At 43.5% G+C, this 20,884-nt stretch overlaps 1 protein-coding gene and 1 long non-coding RNA gene across 2 annotated transcripts in view; one reads left to right on the top strand and one right to left on the bottom strand.

Moving 5' to 3' along the window:
• Nucleotides 1–20,884, bottom strand: part of LOC114049819 (calpain-2 catalytic subunit) — an 87,860-nt gene that overhangs the window by 40,784 nt on the left and 26,192 nt on the right. Inside the window, exons 3-4 of the mRNA XM_027871236.1 lie at nt 1,555–1,673; nt 258–391 (exon numbers count right to left, since the gene is read on the bottom strand). Of these exons, the coding sequence (XP_027727037.1) occupies nt 258–391; nt 1,555–1,673 (253 nt within the window). The remainder of the gene's footprint in view (nt 1–257; nt 392–1,554; nt 1,674–20,884) is intronic.
• Nucleotides 356–13,194, top strand: LOC114049820. The gene is made up of 2 exons (XR_003569912.1): nt 356–443; nt 12,808–13,194. It is a non-coding gene; the product is annotated as an uncharacterized LOC114049820 (long non-coding RNA).

Genomic DNA, 20,884 nt, shown 5'->3' on the forward strand with positions numbered 1-20,884 from the left:
GGTTTCTAGCTCTGGATTTATGACCCTAGGAGTCTTCTGAGGTCCTCGGTTGAAAAATATAACATCAATGTTCTTCTATTTTCTACTGTTTTAGAAGTGACGGGGATTTTAAATGAAGATTTCAAATCCAGCATCATGACTGAGAATAGTGGTCAAAGTACTTCTTACACATGAACAAATGCTGCCATAAGTTCCATTTTGGTAGCAGAGTTTGGCTGAACCCCATGCTGCCATCTTGGATCTTGGGAGTTACTCACTTGGCATAGGCTTTTTCCAGGAGGGCGCTCCAGAATTCACTTCCCTCGGCCGAGTGGACAAAGAGCAGCTCATCATTCTTTATGGGCAGCCTGTCATCCACCACCACGTCTACCCACTCACCATACTGCCAGAACTGTAAGGCAAGAGGTAGCTTGTCATTGCTGAACATGGAGGTTGGAACCAGGGTGAGTAGCACTATGGGACCTGGGATTATGGCCTTTGCAACCTTGGACCCTACCTCACAGTCCTAGCCCTCTACAGGGCTAAGGGCCACAGAAGGGCATATAGGCTCTCCCTTTATGAAAATATCTCCCTACCCTTTGGCAAAGGGAGGGCATTGGTTCTTCCTTTATGAGCATATCTCCCTACCACTTGGTCTGCCATCAAGCCTGTCTGAGAGCAGAAACAGCTCACTTCCTCTCCACTAAGCTCAATGCCACCCCAAACTCTTTGCCTTTAGCTTAATTTAAGGAGTTCCTCATTAGTCAGTACAGAAAAGAAGAAAGTGAAGAGAAGCTGAAAACTTCATAATAAATTTTTTTTTTTAAATTTAGGAGTTGATTCCTTTTGGCTCCTCCTTTATCTCCCATATTTCTTTTAAATAATATTTTTTCCCCTCTGTTACATGTAAAGATACCTCCCATCTTCTTATGGTCATTTCCACCTCTTTGCAGATCTCTGGGGGTTCATTTGACGGCCAGATGAACATGTGCTATCTCATAATAGTGATAGGGACTAGACCTGTGATTTCATTGGTATAAGGAACTCCCAGATGAGAAAATCCCCTTTCCAACAAAGATCAGCGCCATTGTAATTTATAACTGGAGATAGTTGCCTAGAGTAATAGGTAATCTGCAAAAAATGCTTCCAAGTGCCTCAAACTACTGGAAAATATTTAACAAAATAAATAAAAAACACAGATAACATCAATATGTATTTCCCTAAATCAATACAGCCCAGAGGGCTCCTTAAATCTCTTCTTTTAGTGGTCCCCTTTTCTATTTGAGTTTGACTCCACCAACATATGTCAAAAGAGAGACTAGATTCTGACTATGAGAGTTCTGAGTTCCACTCTCCAGGGCAAGGATTCTACCCGCTGAGTTACACTGCCCTTGGGCAGCTCAGTTTATGAAACCCAAACAAGAATCCTTCTCCCCACCCCCTTGCCTTCCCAGCAGCATCAGGGCTACAGGTCTGGACTGGTAACACCAAACATGGAGGAATTCTGCTTAACTGCCTGCCCCTCTGGGGATACATCCGCACTGATGAGAGGCCTGGGAACCATTATGAAGTTACCTGAAAATGGAAGATCCCAGCATAGTTTTCCTGGAAGCTTTGGTTTTTAGGAACCACCCTGGCCAGGATTTCTTCATTCAGGGTGAGGGAGGCGATGGCTGCCAGCAACCAGCAGTCACCTGTGAACAAAGCCCAAGAAATTCTTGTCAGTGTGATTATTCAAGACTGTCAAATATTTATGGATCTCACACAGCATGCTAGATACACCACAGAACTGCTTGTGACATTGTCTCAGCCTTAAGGAGCTGATGTTCTAAGCCTGCAAGAGAAAGAAATATTGCAATACATTCTTTTTCGTTTCAAGTGTATTTGTTTTGGATAGTTTTAGGGATAACTGGGAAAAAAAACTTTTTGCAGTACTGAGAAAAGAAGGAATTTATTGTCCCCCTTTCAAGCCAGGCTTCTGAGGAGACAGAATCTGAGGTGAATTTTCATTAAGGCAAAGATTCAGATCTGTAGTCAGAGAATCTGAATTTGAATCCCAGCTTTGCCCCTTAGTAGCTACGTGATCCTGAGCAAGTCATTTTACCTCCATAAGCCTCAGTTTAACTCACCTCTAAAACGAAGGGGGCTGGGCCAAATGATCTCTAAAGTCCTTCTCAGCTCTAGATGGTACGCATCTATGAAAACTGACTTCAGATTGACCCCTGGCTCTGCTCTTTAATACTTGTGTGGGGTTTTGGACAAGTCATTCTTCTCTCTGGGTCTCAGTTTTGTCATCTGGATAGGATAGTAGACAGAGCCCTGGGGGCCATCTCCAGTCATCTTGATCTATATCTGGCCAATGGACCCAGATGGCTCTGGAGGAGAAAGTGAGGCTGGTGAACTTGCATAGCTCTCCCTCACCTAAATCCAATTCACTTGCAAGTCATGGCATCATCTTCCTCATGTCATGGTCATCTTGGAGAACAAAGGACAAGACTTGAGTTAGGAAGACCTTCGTTAAAATTCTGCCTCAGATACTTACTATGTTGGACCCTGCGCAAGTCACTCTGAGCCTCAGTTTTCTCATCTTTAAAATGAGGAGGTTGCACTTTATGGCCTTGAAGGTCCCCCAGCTGTAAATCTATGAGCCTATGAGATTTTCCAAGCTCTTGAGAAGACAATGACTACCAGGAAAGTGATGCCATTATGTAAGGCAAAGGTGATCATGAACGGACTTTCTCCCATCCCAAGGGGCAGGAAGCAGACCCGATTATGGTTAGAGAGTGGAGCCCTCCAGGAGTTTATGTAGGTAATGGAGAGGATATCCCTTGTGTCCACATGTAAGCAGCACAATGCAGCTTGCAGATGCGTGGTTCATGCATTCCTAGTTTGTGGTGTCAACCCCATTTTGAGATGAAGTCAGAAAGAAAGACAACAGAAGGGACAAGTAGTTGTTCTAGTACAACTACCAGTCTCTCTGCTGGCCAGGCTGCTTCCTCAAATCACTTTTAAAATAGCCTGGAAAAATGTGAGAGTCAGTGATTGCACAGATGCCAGCTTGGAGGAGGGGTCTTCATGTACATAAATTTAGTTCGGAGTGGGGGGAGAATCATGAAGTGGTTTGAAGAGTCACTCAGATATATTTTTCTTGACTCTGCATATTTGTTGCATGAGTTTTGTTTTGTTTATTTTTAATAGTGAGTGGGGAGATGGAAAAGAGAAAAAATAAATATTCACTGATTAAATATTTAATTAAAAAAGTTGTATCTGGAGCCAATTAGCATGAAGTAGAAAAAGGCCCCCAGAGCTCTACTTTACACCCCAAATGTCAGTGTAAATAATGACCTGCCATTGGGTGAGGGCCCCTAGGAGCTACTGTGTTGAGACAGGGGTCCGCTTCTTCTTAATCTGCTCCAGGGTTCATAGGGTCAAAAACTGAGAACAAGCAGGAACCTCAGGGACCATCTTTTCCAACTCTCTCATTTTGCAGATGAGGAAACTGAGGCCAAGGGAGGTTAAATGACTTGCCCTAGATCACACAGGGAATAACTGTCAGAAGTGATATTTGAACCCAGATCCTCCAACTCCAGAGTCAACCCTCTTTCCATTGCACCCCTGGTTTCTGTCAAGTTACCATGGAGAAAAACAAACAAACCCATAAGTTGAGGAAAGATTTGATTCACTACAAATCACCAAGCAACTACTAGGTACAGAGCTCTGTTCTAGGCACTAGGGATACAACGATAAAAATGGCAGCCCCCAATCTTACGTAGCTCACATTCTATTGGGAAAAGAGATAGAAAACTTTTGGGGGGAAGGGACAAGAAAGGTTACACAGAAGAGGAGGCAACTGAGATGAATCCTGAAGGATAAGGATTTTGAGGGCAGAGATGCCTCCATGTATTACTGGGATTAATTAGGAGAATTCCAAATCAATGTAAGAAGTCCTTTCAATCAACTTAAACAGACTACAGTGCATGGACTTTTCCCAGAAGGGGATGCTTTTTTTAAACTACTATTTTTTATTTCTAACATCCATTAAAAATTTTTCTTGAGTTCCAAATTCTCTTGCTCTCTTGCCCCTCCCTCACCCATTAAGAAGGCAAGCAATATGACATCAATAATACATGTGAAACACATCTCCATATTAGCCATGTTACAAAAAACAAAAAACAAAAACACAACAAAACAATAAAAAGCAAGAAACAAAGAGAGTGAAAAAAGTATGATTCAATCTGTTCAAAACTTCCATGGATACAAAGGAAGGAAAAAAAAAACAAACCAATCCCTGCCTTCAAAGAGCTCCCAGTCTAATAGAAGAGACAACATGCCAGCAGCTGTGTCCAAACAAGCTCTATACAGTATGGATGGGAGGCACCCTGAGAGGGAAGGCTCCAGCAGTTTTGGGGACCAGGAAAAGCTTTTTTTCAGAAGGTGAGATTTTAGCTGACACTCTTTCTGCCTCATTCGTGTAGAGAGGAGAGCATTAGTTCTTGAATCGGGGAGACCTGGGTTTGAATCCTGATCTTGACACTTATTATGTCTGTGATCCTAAGCAAGTAACTTAACCTACCTGAGTCTCAACCTTATCTGTAAAAATGGGTACAATTACAGCACCTACCTCATAGAATTGTTTTATCACTTAAGATAATGTATATATTTTTTATGCTTTTAAGGTGTTATATAAATGTTACTATTATTATACTATGGTACAGCTCACCAAGGAAGAAAAAAAGTAGGTATGTATTAAGCATCTACTATTTGCCAGGCACTGTAGAAATACTTCATTTAATCCTCACAAAAATTCTGGGTAGAGAGGTGCTATTATCATCCCTATTTTACAATTGAGGCAACTGAGGCAGATGGAAGTTAAGTGACTTACAACAAGATTTCAAACATGGTAGAGAGTGTGAATAGTGGTTCCCCAACAGGTTTCAAACATGGGGAAAAGTGTGAATGGTGGTTCCATGGACATGGATAATGGTGAAATTAGATCAATGATCTGGTACACTGGAAAAGATAATGGTCTTGTGTTTTAGAAATGTTGAGTTTCAAATCCATTTAATTTAACAAATATATTAAGCCCATACTAGGTGGAGGGAACTCTTCTATGAAATGAAAATAACAAAGACAAAAATGAAAACCCTCTCTGCTCTCAAGGAGTTTACATTCTAGAATCTAATGTGCTCATGGGACATCCAGATGGAGATGTTTTATAAGTAGCCGAAAATGGAGCTCTGTAGCTCTATAGAAAAGAGGTCCTGAGGATTTCCCAACCATTTATCTCTCATTTCATCAACAGCATACTTCTGACCATACATATATTTTCAACAGAATGAATCAAAGACTTTCATATTCATTTTGGTGAGGACATTGCTACACTCAAGATTTAAGGGATTATTCATTTGACTCAGTCCTCTCTACACTGAGCAGGCATAGTTGGGCATCTGTCTCTGAAGGAATCATCCTACCTCAGATTACTGCTCACCAGACAGGCCTGTCTGCTGTTCTCACTACCCCTTAATAACCCATGGGAAATGATTGAAGGCTGTGTTTCCTGCTGTTTCAGAAGCATCACTCCTGCCTACGCTCTTTGGCCGGGAGCCTTACGTTTCTCGGCCATTCAGTTTAGTTTGCTTAGGTATTCAGTCATCATCCCACAATTTTCTTTCCTTCCTTCCATCTGCTGTTCTAGGCATCCCAGCATTCTCCCGTCAGATATAAGAATTCTTGAAGGTCAGGGCTGGAAGGTACTTCAGAGATCGGTTCCGCTTGCTTGCTTTATGGATGAGGAGACCAAGCCTCAGAGTGGTCACATGGCTAGGCAATGGCTGAGCTGGGTCTAGAACCCAGATCTCCCACTTCCCAATCTAGTGCTCTTCACTACATCACAAAACGATCTTTATGCTCACAGCATAAGTCCTCCAAGGGAAGGGGAGTTGGTTGGCTACTTCTACAAATCCTGTATTGTTTCTTAACATGATACCCACTGTTTCATGCAATTTTAAAAATACATTAAATATTCAGGGTAATGCAAGTAATTCGTGCAGCAGTAGAATCAGGGCCCTGTTCCAACTCAGCACTAAGACACCCTCAAACCGCTGAGCAGGATGCTAGGAAGCCGAATTCAAGTAGTTTACATCCATTTTACAGATAAGGACACATTCCAGACTCTTCTGAAGGCTCCAACTTCTTAATATATCTAATTATTTGTAATCTCATTTAAGGTATCTGAAGGTTTTATTACAACCAGGCCCCTATTAGTGTAAATAAGGAAGCCCCTGAAGTGGTTTGGTCTGGTCATATTATTTGAGTCCACAAGGCATATTTCCACTGGGCTGGAACCAAAGATCACATTTTACATCATTGTTACTTCGAACAGTGCAAATTTGAATTCCTGGGACCAGTTCAGGAGATGATCAGTTACACTAACTGGGACGTAACTGTACTTCCCACCTCCTTATTTACCCCAAACCTGAAAGCACTATGTAAATGCAATCTATTCTTTTATATGGGTAATATTATCCCCTTTAACAGATGATTGGGTCATAGATGTCAAATCCAACCCCTTCATTTAACAGATATGGAAACCGAATTTCATAAAGACAAAGTGAGTTGACCAAGGTCAGGAGGCAAGTAAGTATCTGAGGCAAGACTAGAACTCTGATCTTTCTGATAGGAAGTCTATCCAGTACACTACTCTCTCTGCCTCTCAGTAGAGACATGGCTTTACAATTCTGAAATCTTCAGTGGATTAGGCTAATCTTTCATGTACTTTCTTGCTTGTACCTTCATTTACTGACCAGAGGACATCCAAAGCAGAATTCTACATGGAGGTCCAACATCCATCTTATCTTTCTTCATTTATTTATTTATTCATCCATCCATCCATCCATCCATCCATCCATCTATTTATGTATGTATGTATGTATGTATGTGGAGGCAAGTGACTTGCCCAGAGTCACACAGCTAGTAAATGTCTGAGGCCAGATTTGAACTCGGATCTTCCTGATTCCAGGCCCAGTGCTCTATCCACTGCACCACCTAGCTGCCCCTACCTTGGGCTTAGCAGTGGGATTTCTGCCTTCCTCATTCCCTCCCTGTCATAGAATCCCATAGCCACTCCCTTATGTGAATTTTCCTATAAAAGCTGATTTGAAGGTGGGTATCAAAATGCTTCTTTAGGGTTCTGCTCCATTCCTAATATTCTCTATTCCCTTGACTTCATTCTCTTTATTTTCCTCTTCCTTCACTAACCACTCCTCCTTTATTCCCTTTCCTGGCTCCTCGACTTCCTCCATATTTCTCTATAGTCAAACCTCCCTCTCTGAGGCATGTACTATGCTAAGGGCATTAGGACCCCCACCCCCTTCCTTTTGGAGCCCTTTCATGAAGCAGATCCAGGATAATTTGGATAACCTGGTCCAGATGTCTTCTGAGGTCCCTTTCCCAAATCTGAGATTCTGTGTTTCTATAGCCTCTAAGGTCCCTTCCAGCCCCCAGATTCCCAAGGTGGTTCATACCCCGCTTCTTCCCCTGTCCCTGCCCAGGCATGATGATCAAGTAGAAACCTAGTCTGCCACAGTCAGCCTCATGCATAGATGGACTAGGTGGGCACCTGAATCAGATCCTCCTCCTTCCTCCTGCTTCCGGTTTCCAGAAATGCCCTTTATGAGTCAAAGTCTTTTATTCTTCATACAGAAAGGAGGTATACATTCTGGAGAGCAATTTGGAACTATACCCAAAGGGCTATAAAAATGTGCACACCCCTTTGACCCAGCAATACCACTTCTAGGGATGTATCCCAAAGAGATCATACAAATGACAACTAGTTTGGTGTTTTCCCACGCTAGTGTTTTGGGTTTCCCAAACTTGAATATTTATGCTTACATCTCAAAGGACCTTAATTTGAATGTTTATTCATACTGATATGTATGTATCTCAATGGCCCTCTGCAAATTGGGAATTGCCCTCTCTGCAAAATAGTTTAGCTGCTACGTGTGGTTTCTGTTGGTGTAAAAAAGTTCTTTTCTGAATCCCTATAGAATATAAAGGCCCCAGAGACTGAGGAGGTAACCTTCTTCCTGCTTTCCTCCTCTACCAAACAATCAATTAAATTTCTTTCTAAAACTGTTTCAGATTTTGGGCTTTGTTCTCTTTGACTAACAGTGGAACTGACAGGTCTAAGCAACAGATTGGATATGGGAGGTGAGAAAGTGAGAAATTAAGGATGACACCGAGGTTGCAAGTTTGAGTGCCTGGGAGCATGGTGGTGCCTTTGACCGTAATAGGAAAACTAAGAAGAGGGGAGGGTTTTTGAAGAAAGATAGAGTTCAGTTTTGGATGTGTTGAATTTAAGATGTTTGGTTTAAGATGACCAATAGACAGTTGGAGACGTAAATCTGGAGGTTAGGAGAGTGGATCTGAGAATCATCAGCACAAAGATGGTTAATGAATCCACGGAAATGGATAAGATGACCAAGTGAAGTAGTATAGAGGGAGAAGAGAAGAGGGCCCAAGACAGGGGCCTGTGGTTAGCGGGTGTGACCTAGATGAAGATCCAGCAAAGGACACTGAGAAGGAGCGGACAGATAGGTAGGAGGCAAATCAAGAGACAATAGTGTCCTGCAAACATGGAGAGAAGAGAGTATCAAAGAGAAAAAGGTGAATGAAAGTGATGAGGCAGATGGAGCAAACAGGATGCAGCAGGTGAGATATGAGACAGGATGCAGGATGTGACCAGCCAGAAAGGGCTCAAGACGACAGTGCACTGAAGCCCCACACAGTGGGCTTACCGGACATTCCAGAACAGCTCTTCCCTTCCCCCTTTCCTGTTCCCCTTGCTTATCTGTATGGACTCCCAATATTTTGAACTATAGTAGTTCCCCCACCCCCTCCCACTTTCCTTTCATCAAACTGTATATAGACCAGACATATAACCTGGTTCAGTGCTCTGTCTCCCATGGGGAACAGGGTCCACTGGGGCTCTGGCCTCCCATAAGGAGCAGAGACTGCTAGGTGCGTCACCCCAGTAAATGCCTTTACTTGACTTGGCGATGGTCTATGAGAATTTTTTGAAGACAAAACTGTGACCCACTCACCTACTCCTTGTCAAAAGTGTCAAAGGTCTGAGAAAATGCCATTATATTTGGCAACCAAAAGATCATAAATAGTTGCAGCAGAGCGCTTTGAGTTGAATGATGAGGTCAGAAGCCAGACTGCATAGAATTAAGAAGAGTATGAGAAGAAAGGAAGTGGAAGGACCTAAGTATAAGGCCTTCTCAAGGAATTTACCACAAAAGTTAGGAGGGGTAAGGGATGATAGCTAGCAGGGATGGATGGGTTCAGTGAGAGTTTTTGTTTGTTTGCTTGTTTTTGTTTTTTTAAAGGATAAGGAGAGACATGACAGGTTTGCAGGCAGTAGGAAAGGAGTCAATAGACAGGGAGAGACTGAAGATAAGTGAGCATAGGGATGAAAGAGGGGAAATCTGGTTGAGAAGACAGGATGGAATGGGGTCACTTGTGCATATAGAGGAGTCTACCTTGGTAAGCAGAAGGACCACCTTTTCCTGTGAGACAAGAGTGAAGGAGGAGGGGCAGCTAGGTGGGACAGTGGGTAGAGTACTGGGCCTGGAGTCAGGAAGACTTGACTTCCTCAGTTCAAATCTGGCCTTAGACACTTACTAGCTGTGTGACTCTGGGCAAGTCACTTTACCCTGTTTGCCTCAGTGTCCTTATTTGTAAAATGAGCTGCAGAAGGAAATGGCAAACCACTCCAGTATCTTTGCAAGAAGATCCCAAATGGGGTCACGAGGAGTCATATACAACTGAACAAAAGTGAAGGAGGAGATAGTGTCAGAAGGTCACTATGTGAGACGTGAGTCGAGGAGGAGAGGAGAAGAAGCTCACAGAGAATGGCCTCAATCTTTGTCAGTGAAATACAAGGTAAAGTTCTCAGCTGAGAGGGTGGAGAGGATGCCTTTTAAATATAAAAGACATCAATAAAGCATTAAAACTAAAAATTCAAGAATAACTCATATACCTAAATTGGTAGACTCCCCATCACTCAAACCTAGGATGAGGCCGATTCTGCTGTGATTTTTGATACAGGAGCCAAGGCTACTCAGGTAAATTCACTCCTTTTGTCTTTAGGTTCGATAGCCCTGGGGCATATGGAGGGTTTCTACAGATCAGATGCTTGGCCTTCTCAGTACTGTTCTGGGCCAGGCTGCCCACTCTCTCTTGCTGAGTTTTGTCTATTCGACTATGGCTCTCTCCCCCATTACCAATGCTGTGCACACAGAGAGATGGAGGAAGGCCAGGGGCCATTAGGCCATTCCAGCTGGTGCCTGCTGGTCCTCTCCCTTTCCTCTAGTTAATCATTGAAAAGGCCTGAGGGCCAGGAGGCTTCAGCAAGGAATATGGTACATGTGGAAATATGTTTGGGGGAAGTTACAGGCTAGGTCTTTCTGAGGCTAAGGAAAGACTGTAAACTTCAGCATAGCAACCTTCCACCTTCTGCCATCACTTCAGACAAAGGCGATCATAGATTCCAGGCTGGAGGGGATCTCAGAACCCATCAAGTCCAAAGCCCTTATTTTACAGATGAGGAACTGGGCGTGTGCCCAGTGAAATAAAATACCTCGCCCAGGGTTGCACAGCTAGTGTCTGAGTGATTCGATTGGAAATCTGCTTTTTCCAGTCCAAGTAGAGAATTCTCTCCATTATGAGGCTTAAACTAGTGACACACAGCCCCTTAGGGGATCGATTGTAGGTAGGGCAAAGGCTGGATCTTGTTCACCACACCCTCTACAAGAGACGGTGTGAGCCTGCAGCGGTTACTTACTTGGATTCAGGAAGACCTGGGTTCAGTCCTTTCCTCTGACACCTACTGGCTAAGTGACCCTGGGCAAGTCATTTAATCTCTCAGTGTGCCCGGTAACTGCCCAATACTAAGCTGCAAAGAAGCGCAGATCTAGATGGCCAATGAAATCATAAGTCAAGTGCTACCAACCTGCTGTCCTACCTATCAGCCTGCTGGCACTGGAAGAGCTGTGGGTAAGCCAGGGTCCTTGCCCTGGTACCCTGAAACCTTCCTGGGCTTCTACTTAAGCCCTGTGACATAAATACAATCTGCATTCTCAAACTCCCCTTATCTGCAGGCAGAATGCCCGTCACTACTCCGTTTACAACTCCAGCCATTTTTAGAAGAGGGAGGGCTTGAGGTTTATGGTTTTTTTATGAGCTCCCCAAAATGAAGGGGCTTTACATGATGCCTATGATCAGGATTAGTAGGGGAAGTAAGGAAGTCCCAAACCTCTGTCCCACTCTGAGAAGTGATAATATCATTTTTTTTCCAATGGGCCTATGACATTGAGAGGGGCAGCTAGCTGGTTCAGCGGATAGTGTGCTGGGCCTGGAGTCAGGGAGGAAGATTCATCATTCTGAGTTCAAAATCTGGCCTCAGATACTTATTAGCCATGTGACCCTGGGAAAGTCACTTAACCTTGTTTGCCTCAGTTTCCTCCTCTGTCAAATGAACTGAAGAAGGAAAAGGTAAACCACTCCAGCATCTTTGCGAAGAAAACCCCAAATGAGGTGGCCAAGAGTTGGACATGACAGAAAACAACTGAACAACAAAAATGACCCTGGTAAAGTTTCAACTGGTTTTAGGGAGCAACCCTTCTGGGCGTGGTTCTCCATGAGGGTGTCTGTTCCACTCTCACTTTTTTCAATTCAACTCAGCAAGTGTTTATTCTGCCCTATTATGTATAAGTGCTGCTGTGTTAGATGCCACTGATATAAAAACAAGAGTCCCTGCTCCCCATTTTTTTTTTTGCTAGGCAATGGGATTAAGTGACTTGCCCAGGGTCACACAGCTAGTGAGTGTTATGTGTCTGAAGCCGCATTTGAACTCAAGTCCTCCTGAATCCAGAGCTGGTGCTCTATCCACTGCACCACCGAGCTGCTCCCCCTGCTCCCCATTTGTTTAACAATACTTTACTAAGCTCTTATTGAGTCTGGCACTGTGCTAGGACCTTCCCTTTCCTCCCTTCCTTTCTCCTCCCTTCCTCCTTTTCTCCTTCCTTTTCTCTTCCCTTCCTTCCTCTTTCCTCCACTTCTCTTCACTGTCCTTCTCTTCCTTTCCCTTCCCTCTCCTCTCCTCCTTTTCTTTCTCCTCTCCTCCCTCTCCTTCCCTTCCTTTCTCCTGGGAGCAAACATGTGCATAGGTAGGTAAATAAAAAACAATTTCTTTTCTTTCTTTTTTTTTTTCTTTAGGCAAGTGGGGTTAAGTGACTTGCCCAGAGTCACACAGCTAGAAAGTGTCAAGTGTTTGGTCTGAGGCTGGATTTGAACTCAAGTCCTCCTGACTTCAGGGCTGGTGCTGTATCCACTGTGCCACCTAGTTGCCCCAATAAAAAACAATTTCAAGAGGAAGAAAACACTAATAACTGGGGGGCTCAGTAAAAGCCATCATAAATTGGGTTATTAAAGAAGCTAGGGATTCTAAGAGACGATGGTGGGAGACAGGACAGGCAGTTTGTCCAAAGGTTCAGTGGTGGGAGATGGCATATCAGATAACAGGGTAACAACTGGCAGGGTAGCCTGAGGGGATCAGAAACTGCAGGAAGGGTAGCTGTATGAGACAAGACTGGAAAGGCAGGTGGGAGCCAGATTGTTGAGGGCTTCAAAAGCCAGGCGGAGAATATTGTATTTTCTATTGGAAGCAATAGGGAGCCACTGAGGGTTTTTGAGTTGGAAATAAATAAATGTTTAGACTGCCGTTTTAGGAATAATAGTTTGCTACCTTTCTCTCTCTGCTACCAGGAAAACCACACCTGTGTATACCTACCAGCAGTATACAGGCTCTCTACAGACTCAGATCTGATCTTGGCAGGAAAGAGACACACCCAAGGATTCCTCTGACGACAAGTTGCTGCAAAACACATCTTATGAATGGGTCCCTTGACCTCCAACCCTGGGGAGATTTCAGTAAATTTCCAGAGAACTGTGATTCCACCCCCTACCCTCTCAGGCTCAGTGAACGAAGTCAGCACATGAAGGGCAGCACTGTGTCCCCAAGCCTGGGTGCGCAACATGAGGCTGGTGCTGGCCCAGGCTCCGTCAGAGAGAGGAAGGGGAGTGTGGCTTTGGGCCTAACACTGGCTGCCCTGGAGGCTTTGCCAAAAGGAAAAATACATGTAATTCTGTCTATGTGTGCTTTTCTTCTCCCTTTTCTAACATTTACATAGAACTCTGTCACTTACAAAGTACTTTACAGACATTATCTCTTCTGATCCCCACAACAGACCTAGGAGGGAGGCAGTACAGGGATTTTTATCCCCATTTCACAGATAAGGAAACTGAGGCATGGAGAGGGCGTAGAGAAGTGACTTGTGAAAAGGCACACCGATAATTTGCAGTGGAGCCAGAATCTGAAACCGTTTCATAGAATCATAGGAGCTTGTTTCCCCTTTCCTCTTTCCAGTACTACATCAAATGCTCCTGTTTTTATCATGCTCACACAACACTGTGCTGGGTACTAATATACTTTGTATAAAATGCAGCCTCTGTTCTCAAACAGAGCAAGGATAAGTTAAGTCACAGGAGAAAACAGTGAGAATGCTTTGTAAACCAAGCACTAATGGGAGGAATCTTACTATTATTAATATTGCTACCACCAATAAGTTTTGAATTATTGATTCAAATTATTAATATTAATAAATATTATTCTTTAAAAGGCAGTGTTGGGTAAAGGCTAGGCAGCCAGTCTCAGAGTCAGAAAATTAAGTCTTGCCTTTGATGTATACTGGCGATGTGACTATGGATAGGAAACAACCTGGCAATATTCCAGATAACTCCTTAAGACCACTGGGTGCAGAGAAGGTGCAGATTTGTGTTCACAGAGGGAGGCAGGTGAGATGGAGCCCTGGGCTTGGAGTCAGGAAGACATGAGTTCAAATCTAGCCTTAGACCCTTACTAGCAATATGACCCTGGGCAAGTCACTTAACTTCTGTTTGTCTCCATTTTCTCATCTGTAAAATATATGATAGCATCTATCTCACAGGGTCTTTGTGAGAATCAAATGAGATAATTGAAAAGTGTTTTTAGCACAGTGCCTGGCACATAGTAGGAGTTACATAAATGTACTTTCTCTTCCCTTTCCCCATACCAATGAAATCAGAAGTCCAATGAAAACATTTTGTTATCACGGGTCAGAGGGGGACTGAAATTCAAGCCTTCCTTCCTTGCCTCATGAATCCAGGCACATGTGGTCTCTTCATCAGATAAAAAAGGAACTGCGTAAGCCTGCCCTCTTCTATGAATGGAGTTATAAATAGTGTTTAGTGATGGGCTCTGCTTAAGGGCAATGAAATTTAGAGGCATGGACAGCATTTAGATTCCTTTAACAGCGTATAAACAACTAAGCTTCTCTCCTCTTTAACAAGCATAATTAATTAAAATGAGAGCCAGCATGTCTGTAGCGACAAGGGCCATCTTGATATCAGAAAGGCCTGGATTTAAGTCCAACAGCGGCTGGAAAAGACACCTACCCTCTGAGGGTTCTAGGCCCCTTCCTAAGACTAGACATCTCTTTTTTTTGTACTTCAATAAGTTGTTTCAGCTGCTGTCTCACCCTGGGAGACTCACTCAGTACCTGGTGACTCATCACCCTACAACTACCATTTACCCTGTCGTCTTTTCACCCTGTAATGTCCGTCCCTCCGCCAATGCCAGCCTCCTTCTCCCGTTGGAGAGGTCCTCTCTGGGGTTTCCATTTAGGGGAGGGCCCTAGGATGGCCTAACAGCATTCCCACCCTGGTTCTCTTTATAACTGTCTAGATTTCAACACCATGTCCCTATGGGGGTACTCCCCCTTTACCCCCACCTCTCGTTTTCAGCTCCTTCTTGTGTATTGTCTTCCCCTGGTAGAATGTAAGCTCCTTGAGGGCAGGGACTACCTCTCTTTTTGCTGGTATTTGTATCCCCAATGCTCAGCACAGTGCCTGGCACATAGTAAGAGCTTACTAAATTATTGTTGCATTTTTAAATGCTTGTTGCCCTAAATGTTATAGATAAGTTACAGATCTTTGACACTGGAAGGAGTTTCCTTATTAAAACGTGAGCTGCTTGGTGGCAAGGATTGTTTTTTCTTGATCAGATTCATTTCACCAGCACATAGCACAGTACCTGGTACAAGGTAAAAACTTTATATATGTATGTTTTTATCTACCTATCCAGGTCTAGACTAAGAAAAAAATTACAGTATTTTCAAAAGAAAGCTATCAGATGGCATGCATTCTAAACCACCTCTTAGTTCTGGATTCTACCACTGGATCTTGTATACTAGGGTATTTGCCTCCTGCAATGGAATTTTTCTTTAAAAAAGTGATTTGAGGATCCATTTCATACTCTAAAATGAGGGGGTTGCACAATATGATTGCTATTATTTTCCAGGCACTGTGCTAAGCATTTTCCAAATATTATCTCATTTAATCTTCACAACAACCCTGTGAGGTAGGTGCTGGTATTACCCCCATTTTGTTTTTGTTCAGTTGTTTTTCAGTCATGTCTGACTCTTTATGACCCTATTTAGGGTTTTCCTGGCAAAGATGCTGGACTGGTTTGCCATTTCCTTCTCCAGTTCATTTTACAGATGAGGAAACTGAGGTAAACAAGGTTAAGTGACTTGCCCAGGGTCACACAGCTAAGAAGTGTCTGAGGCCAGATTCGAACTTAGTCTCCTTGACTCTAGGCTTAGTACTCTATCCACTGTGCCACCTAGCTGTCCCCTCCCCATTTTACAGATGAAGAACCTGAGGCAGGTAGAGCTCAAGTGACTTGCTCAGGGTCATGAGGCTAGTAAGTGTCTGAGGCTGTATTTGAAGCCAGGCTTTTCTAACTCCCAGCCTAGTGCTTGCTCCACTGTGCTATCTCATTGCCTATGAGAGGCTTAAGAGACTGGCCCAAGGTCACAAAGGTATTAAGTGTCTGAGAGTCAGGATTTAAACCCAGATTCTCTGAATTCAAATCCAGTGCTTTTCCCACTGTACCACACTGCTTACTGGGGTGACACTGTTCCACAGCTGCTATCTATAGCCTTATTGCTGTAAGTATAGGTGTGAGGGGCAGGTAGACCCTCATTGTGGGTTAGGGGAAAGGAGGAGGAAAGAAAGAAAAAAGAAGAGAGGGTCTTTGTTATGCAATTAACAAAGAATGAGAGACCTTTCAGAGCTATTTTCCGGTAGCCCCAAATTTAACACTACTGGCTATAAAGTACTAAAGCCATGGTGGTTATTCATCTTCAAATCAAATCCCAGGGAGGGTGGGAAAGAACAGTGTCCCCCTAGAGGGGGCCACAGTCAAGATGCTTTACCACCAGGAAGTCTTCCTGAGCCCTCCTATTACAAAGATTTGGCAAGCAGGTTGTTCTCTCCCCCACCACCAAGATGAGCTCTAGGCCCTCTGAGGGGCACCTGGTAAGGTGCCTGGTTCAGAAAGCTCATGAGCCAGATAACTGCTCCAACATTTCCAGGCACTCACAGCCTCTTCCAAAAAGCAGCTTTCTCTTTTGCTGCAGGTCCTCACATGGCTAGCTGGAGGGTGCCTATCCCTGCCCACACCAACAAAAATCTTGAAAATGCCGCAGTTTCAGTTCAATGTTGTTTTCTCCTCTGTTTGACTGTTTACTCAGAGTTGAGATGTCCTCTCAGGTTCCTGAAACCAGGCCAACCCTTCACAAAACCGTGACGGAGGTGAAGGTGGTGTGTGGCACCGTTCTACCTCCCCCACTTCTCCTCCTTCTTTGCTGGTGCCACCCCTGGCCCAGATCCCCTGTTATCTCATTCAAGTCAAGAGACATTTATTCCTGGGAACACCAATCCAAGAAGAAAGAGGGACAGTCCCTGCCCTCAAGAAGCTTATGTTCTAATGGAGGAAGAACAACACATAAAAGGAAGTGAAAAGGGGGTGGGTAGGTCAGAAAAGGTACCAGGAAGCCAGGGGGCATGGTGGAGAAAGTCAGAAGAGTCAGGAGAGGAGGAAAGCCTTGGCTGGCCTGGGTACTTTCCTTAATATGGAGGTTCTTGGAAGAACCAGCCAATCAGAGGAAGGGAGCACAGAGGATAGTGTGAACTTTCAGGGTGAGAAGGCTGCTGTGTCATGGAGAAGAAAGACCAGAGAAGAAAGAATTCATTACATCCTGAATCCTAGGGTTGTGAGGTATTGTGAGCACTGGACTTAGAGTCAGGAAAGAGCTAGGTTTGATTTCCTCCTCACCCCCTTAATGCTTATGAGCAATGTGCCCATGACCAAGCTATGCCTCAGTTTCCTCATCTGTGAAATGGGGAAAATAACTGCACCAAACTCACTGAGTTGTTGTGAGGATCAAATCAGATAATACATGTAAAGACATCTGTTAAACCCCAAAGGGCAACAAAGATGTCTGCTTTCATTTCCTGTATGAACTTGGGCTAGTAAGCTACTTAACTTCTCTGTACCAAGGGGGTTGGATTAGATGGTCTCTAAGATCTATCTAGATCTAGCCTCAGGCACTGTGGCAGAACAGCAGGGGAGATCATGTTGGGGGCTTGGCAGAAGCTGCCTTTCCTGTGAGCCTCAAACCACATTCATGAGCAGCTATGAGTCCCCTACTTGGGACAGGATGGGAGGACCACCTGCAGGGACTCCCTCTGTAAATAGGGCCCCTTGATTAGTCAGAGCTGGAAGAGGAGGCCCCTTGGAATGCGCTAGAGGAAATCCACACCCTGCCTCTGAGTCAGGCCTCTAAGCTTCTTACGCATATGTGGGCAAACATTTTACCTCTCTATTTCTACCATCTGAAAGAGAAACACTCAAAGAGGAAATCTCTACCACTGCATTTATCTGTGATGATGAAGGCGTGACAAAAAGATCCCCGAGAGGGGGAAGTCCAAAGACTCCCAAACCCCATTAAAATAATACCTATAGTCTCTTTCCTTAAACAAATGTTTGGTTAGCTGAGCTACTAACAAGTTAGCAGACTGTCCGAATTGATTCCTTTTCCCTGTTTGTTTTTGGGTCCCACGTCTAAAAAGCGATGAAAGCCCAAAGATGGAGACAGGAGTAGAAAAAGTACTGAGTGGCTACTTAATAATAATAGTTACTATTCACTCCAAATGATACATATGCACTCTAACAAAGCATTGGGCTTTGGTTAAGGAATCTTTTTGCACAGATAACTAAACTCCATTCCCTCTAATCTTATCCTCCTAATTCCAGGAGTTGGCAATTTTAAACACAAACTTAATTTTGGAGCCGGGGACTAAGAAGTTATAGTATTCCTTCTCATAGGTATTTACTCCAGCATTTGTACCATAGCCCTTCAAGCATTCTAAATGTGTCCCCTTTGCCCCTCCTCTCTTCACCAAAGGGAAGAGGTTACTAGAATCTTGACTTTCCATAGGTTGGTTGATGGCTTTTGTTTTTATTTTTTTTTTTTAGGCAATCAGGGGTTAGGTTGTGGACCCTGGGAGAAAATAGACATTAAATTTGGAGTCAGAGAAGTTGGGTCCAAATCCCAGCTCAGTCACTTACTAGCTGATGGCCTTGGGGGAGTCAAACTCCCTGGACCTCAATATTCTTATCTTTAAAATGAGCAGGTTGGACCAGATGAATTCTAACAACCCTTTTAGTCATAAATCACGAGAGAATGCCAAGGGATTGCTGCTATCAGAGCCCTAGAGGGATGGAGAAACCAGAAGAGCAGCTGTGATAAACAATCATTTACTAATAACCCACGATATGCCAAGCACCATGCTGGGGATGCAAATACAAACAAACAAAACAAAACTCTGCTATCCAGTAGATTACATTCTAGTGGGAGCTATGCTTTTTCCTGGCAATTTACACATGCAAGGTCTCAAGATCCTTTCTCTCCTTGGGAAAGAAAGAAAACAGTTGTATTATCACCATTCCTGTTTAACAGATGGGTAAACTGAATCACAGAGCAGTGGGATTAATTTTAGGGTTGAGGTTCAAGATCTCTGAGACAGAGGAACGAACATACGTATATAGGGATGGGACACTATCTAGCGTTCTCTAGAAATTAAAGGGTTTCTGAATTGTGGAGGTGTGACCAGGAAGCAGGAAACATGAGGGTGGGAAATCATAGTATTTGTAATTGGATAGAAACTTAACTACCTTATTTTACAGAGGAGGAAACTGAGGCCCATAGGAGTAAAATGATTACCACAGGATTTGAACCCAGGGCATCTAACGCTAGAGCCAATGGTCTTTTCCCTGTACCAAGCTGTCTCTCTAGAGAAGGGCAGGCACTGAGAGTGGTGGCATTTTTTTTTTCTCCACGGTGTATCATTTCCTGCTACTGTTTCCTGTTGATACGGAGCTAGAAATTGGGGAAGAAAGATTAGACTCTTCCTAAAACTCAGCTTGGATCATGTCGCTTTCCTTCTCAAAACCTTAAGTGGTGATCGAGTTCCTGTAGGATCTCTTTGGGACACAGACCTAGCAGTGGTATTGCTGGATCGAAGGGTATGTACAGTTTAGTAGCCCTTTGGGCACAGTTCCAAATTGTTCTCCAGAATGGTTGGTTCAGTTCAGAACTCCACCAATAATGCATTAGTGTCCCAATTTTCCCGCAACTTTTTCAACATTTATCATTTTCCTTTTCTGTCATGTTAGCCAATCTGATATGTATAAGGTGGTATCTGAGTTGTTTTAATTTGCATTTCTCTAATCAATAGTGATTTAGAGCATTTTTTTCATATAACTATAGACAGCTTTAATTTCTTCATCTGAAACCTGCCTGCTCATATCCTTTGATAGTTCTGTAGGATCAAGACCAGGGCATTTAAGGTCCTTCATAATTTGACCCTAGCCTACTTTTCCTGTCCTGTCATCATGGTTCCCCTAGGATCAGCCTACATTCCTGCCAGACTGTCTACTCACTGTCCCCTGATCCAGTCTCCCATTTTTTTCTTAACCCTTCCTAGCGGTGTGAACCTCTATCAGCCTCAGTTTCCTCATCTGTAAAATGAGGATAATAACAGCACCTACCTCCCAAGGTTGGTGTGAGGATCAAATGAGACAATATTTGTAAAGCACTTTGCAAACATTAAAGCACTATATAAATGCTAACTACTATTGCCCTATTGTCTTACCTCTCTAACTTTGCTCACAGCATTCCTTCCCACCCAGGATGCACTTCCTTTGTTTATTGAGAGCATACAATCTTACTCCTCTCATGAAGCCTTCCGTGGCCACAACTACCTGGATTTATACTCCGTGTGATCTGAATTTCTTTAGTATTTCTCATCTAGAGGGCTGATTGGATCCATCATTTAAAGCCTTTGCAGCTACTACTAGTGATCTTTTCATGTCTCCCCAACTAGATCACAAACTTTGCAGTCCTAGGTTGTCCAGTGGATAGAGTTGGGAAGACCCGAGTTCACCTCTGGCTTCAGACACTTCCTAGCTTTGTGACCCTGGACAAGTCATTTAATTTCTATTCGTCTCAGTGTCATCATCTGTAAAATGGGGATAATAATAGCACCTTATCTTGTAGGGCTATTGTAAGGATCAACAGTGCCTGGTACACAGTAAGTGCTATATAAATGTTAATTATTATTTTTGCCTCTTTTTATCTCACACAACACCTGGCACATAGTAGGTGCTCAATAAATACTTCTTGGTTTAACTGAATTGCTTGTCTTTATGTGAAGCCTGGAATGGACCTTCTAGGCTTTAGGAAAAGAACTCTGAGTTACATCAGGGTAACGGTGGGAAGCCACATACCCAAGGTCACAACCATATCTACTAAACACACAGAAAAGAAAGCTTAAGTCCTTGGCAGAATCAAATGGTTCAACATCAGAATCTGATATGATTTCATCAGTGGAAATG

Source organism: Vombatus ursinus, unplaced genomic scaffold, assembly GCF_900497805.2.
Source record: "Vombatus ursinus unplaced genomic scaffold, bare-nosed wombat genome assembly UNPS02014798.1, whole genome shotgun sequence".
In the NCBI taxonomy this organism is placed as follows: domain Eukaryota; kingdom Metazoa; phylum Chordata; class Mammalia; order Diprotodontia; family Vombatidae; genus Vombatus; species Vombatus ursinus.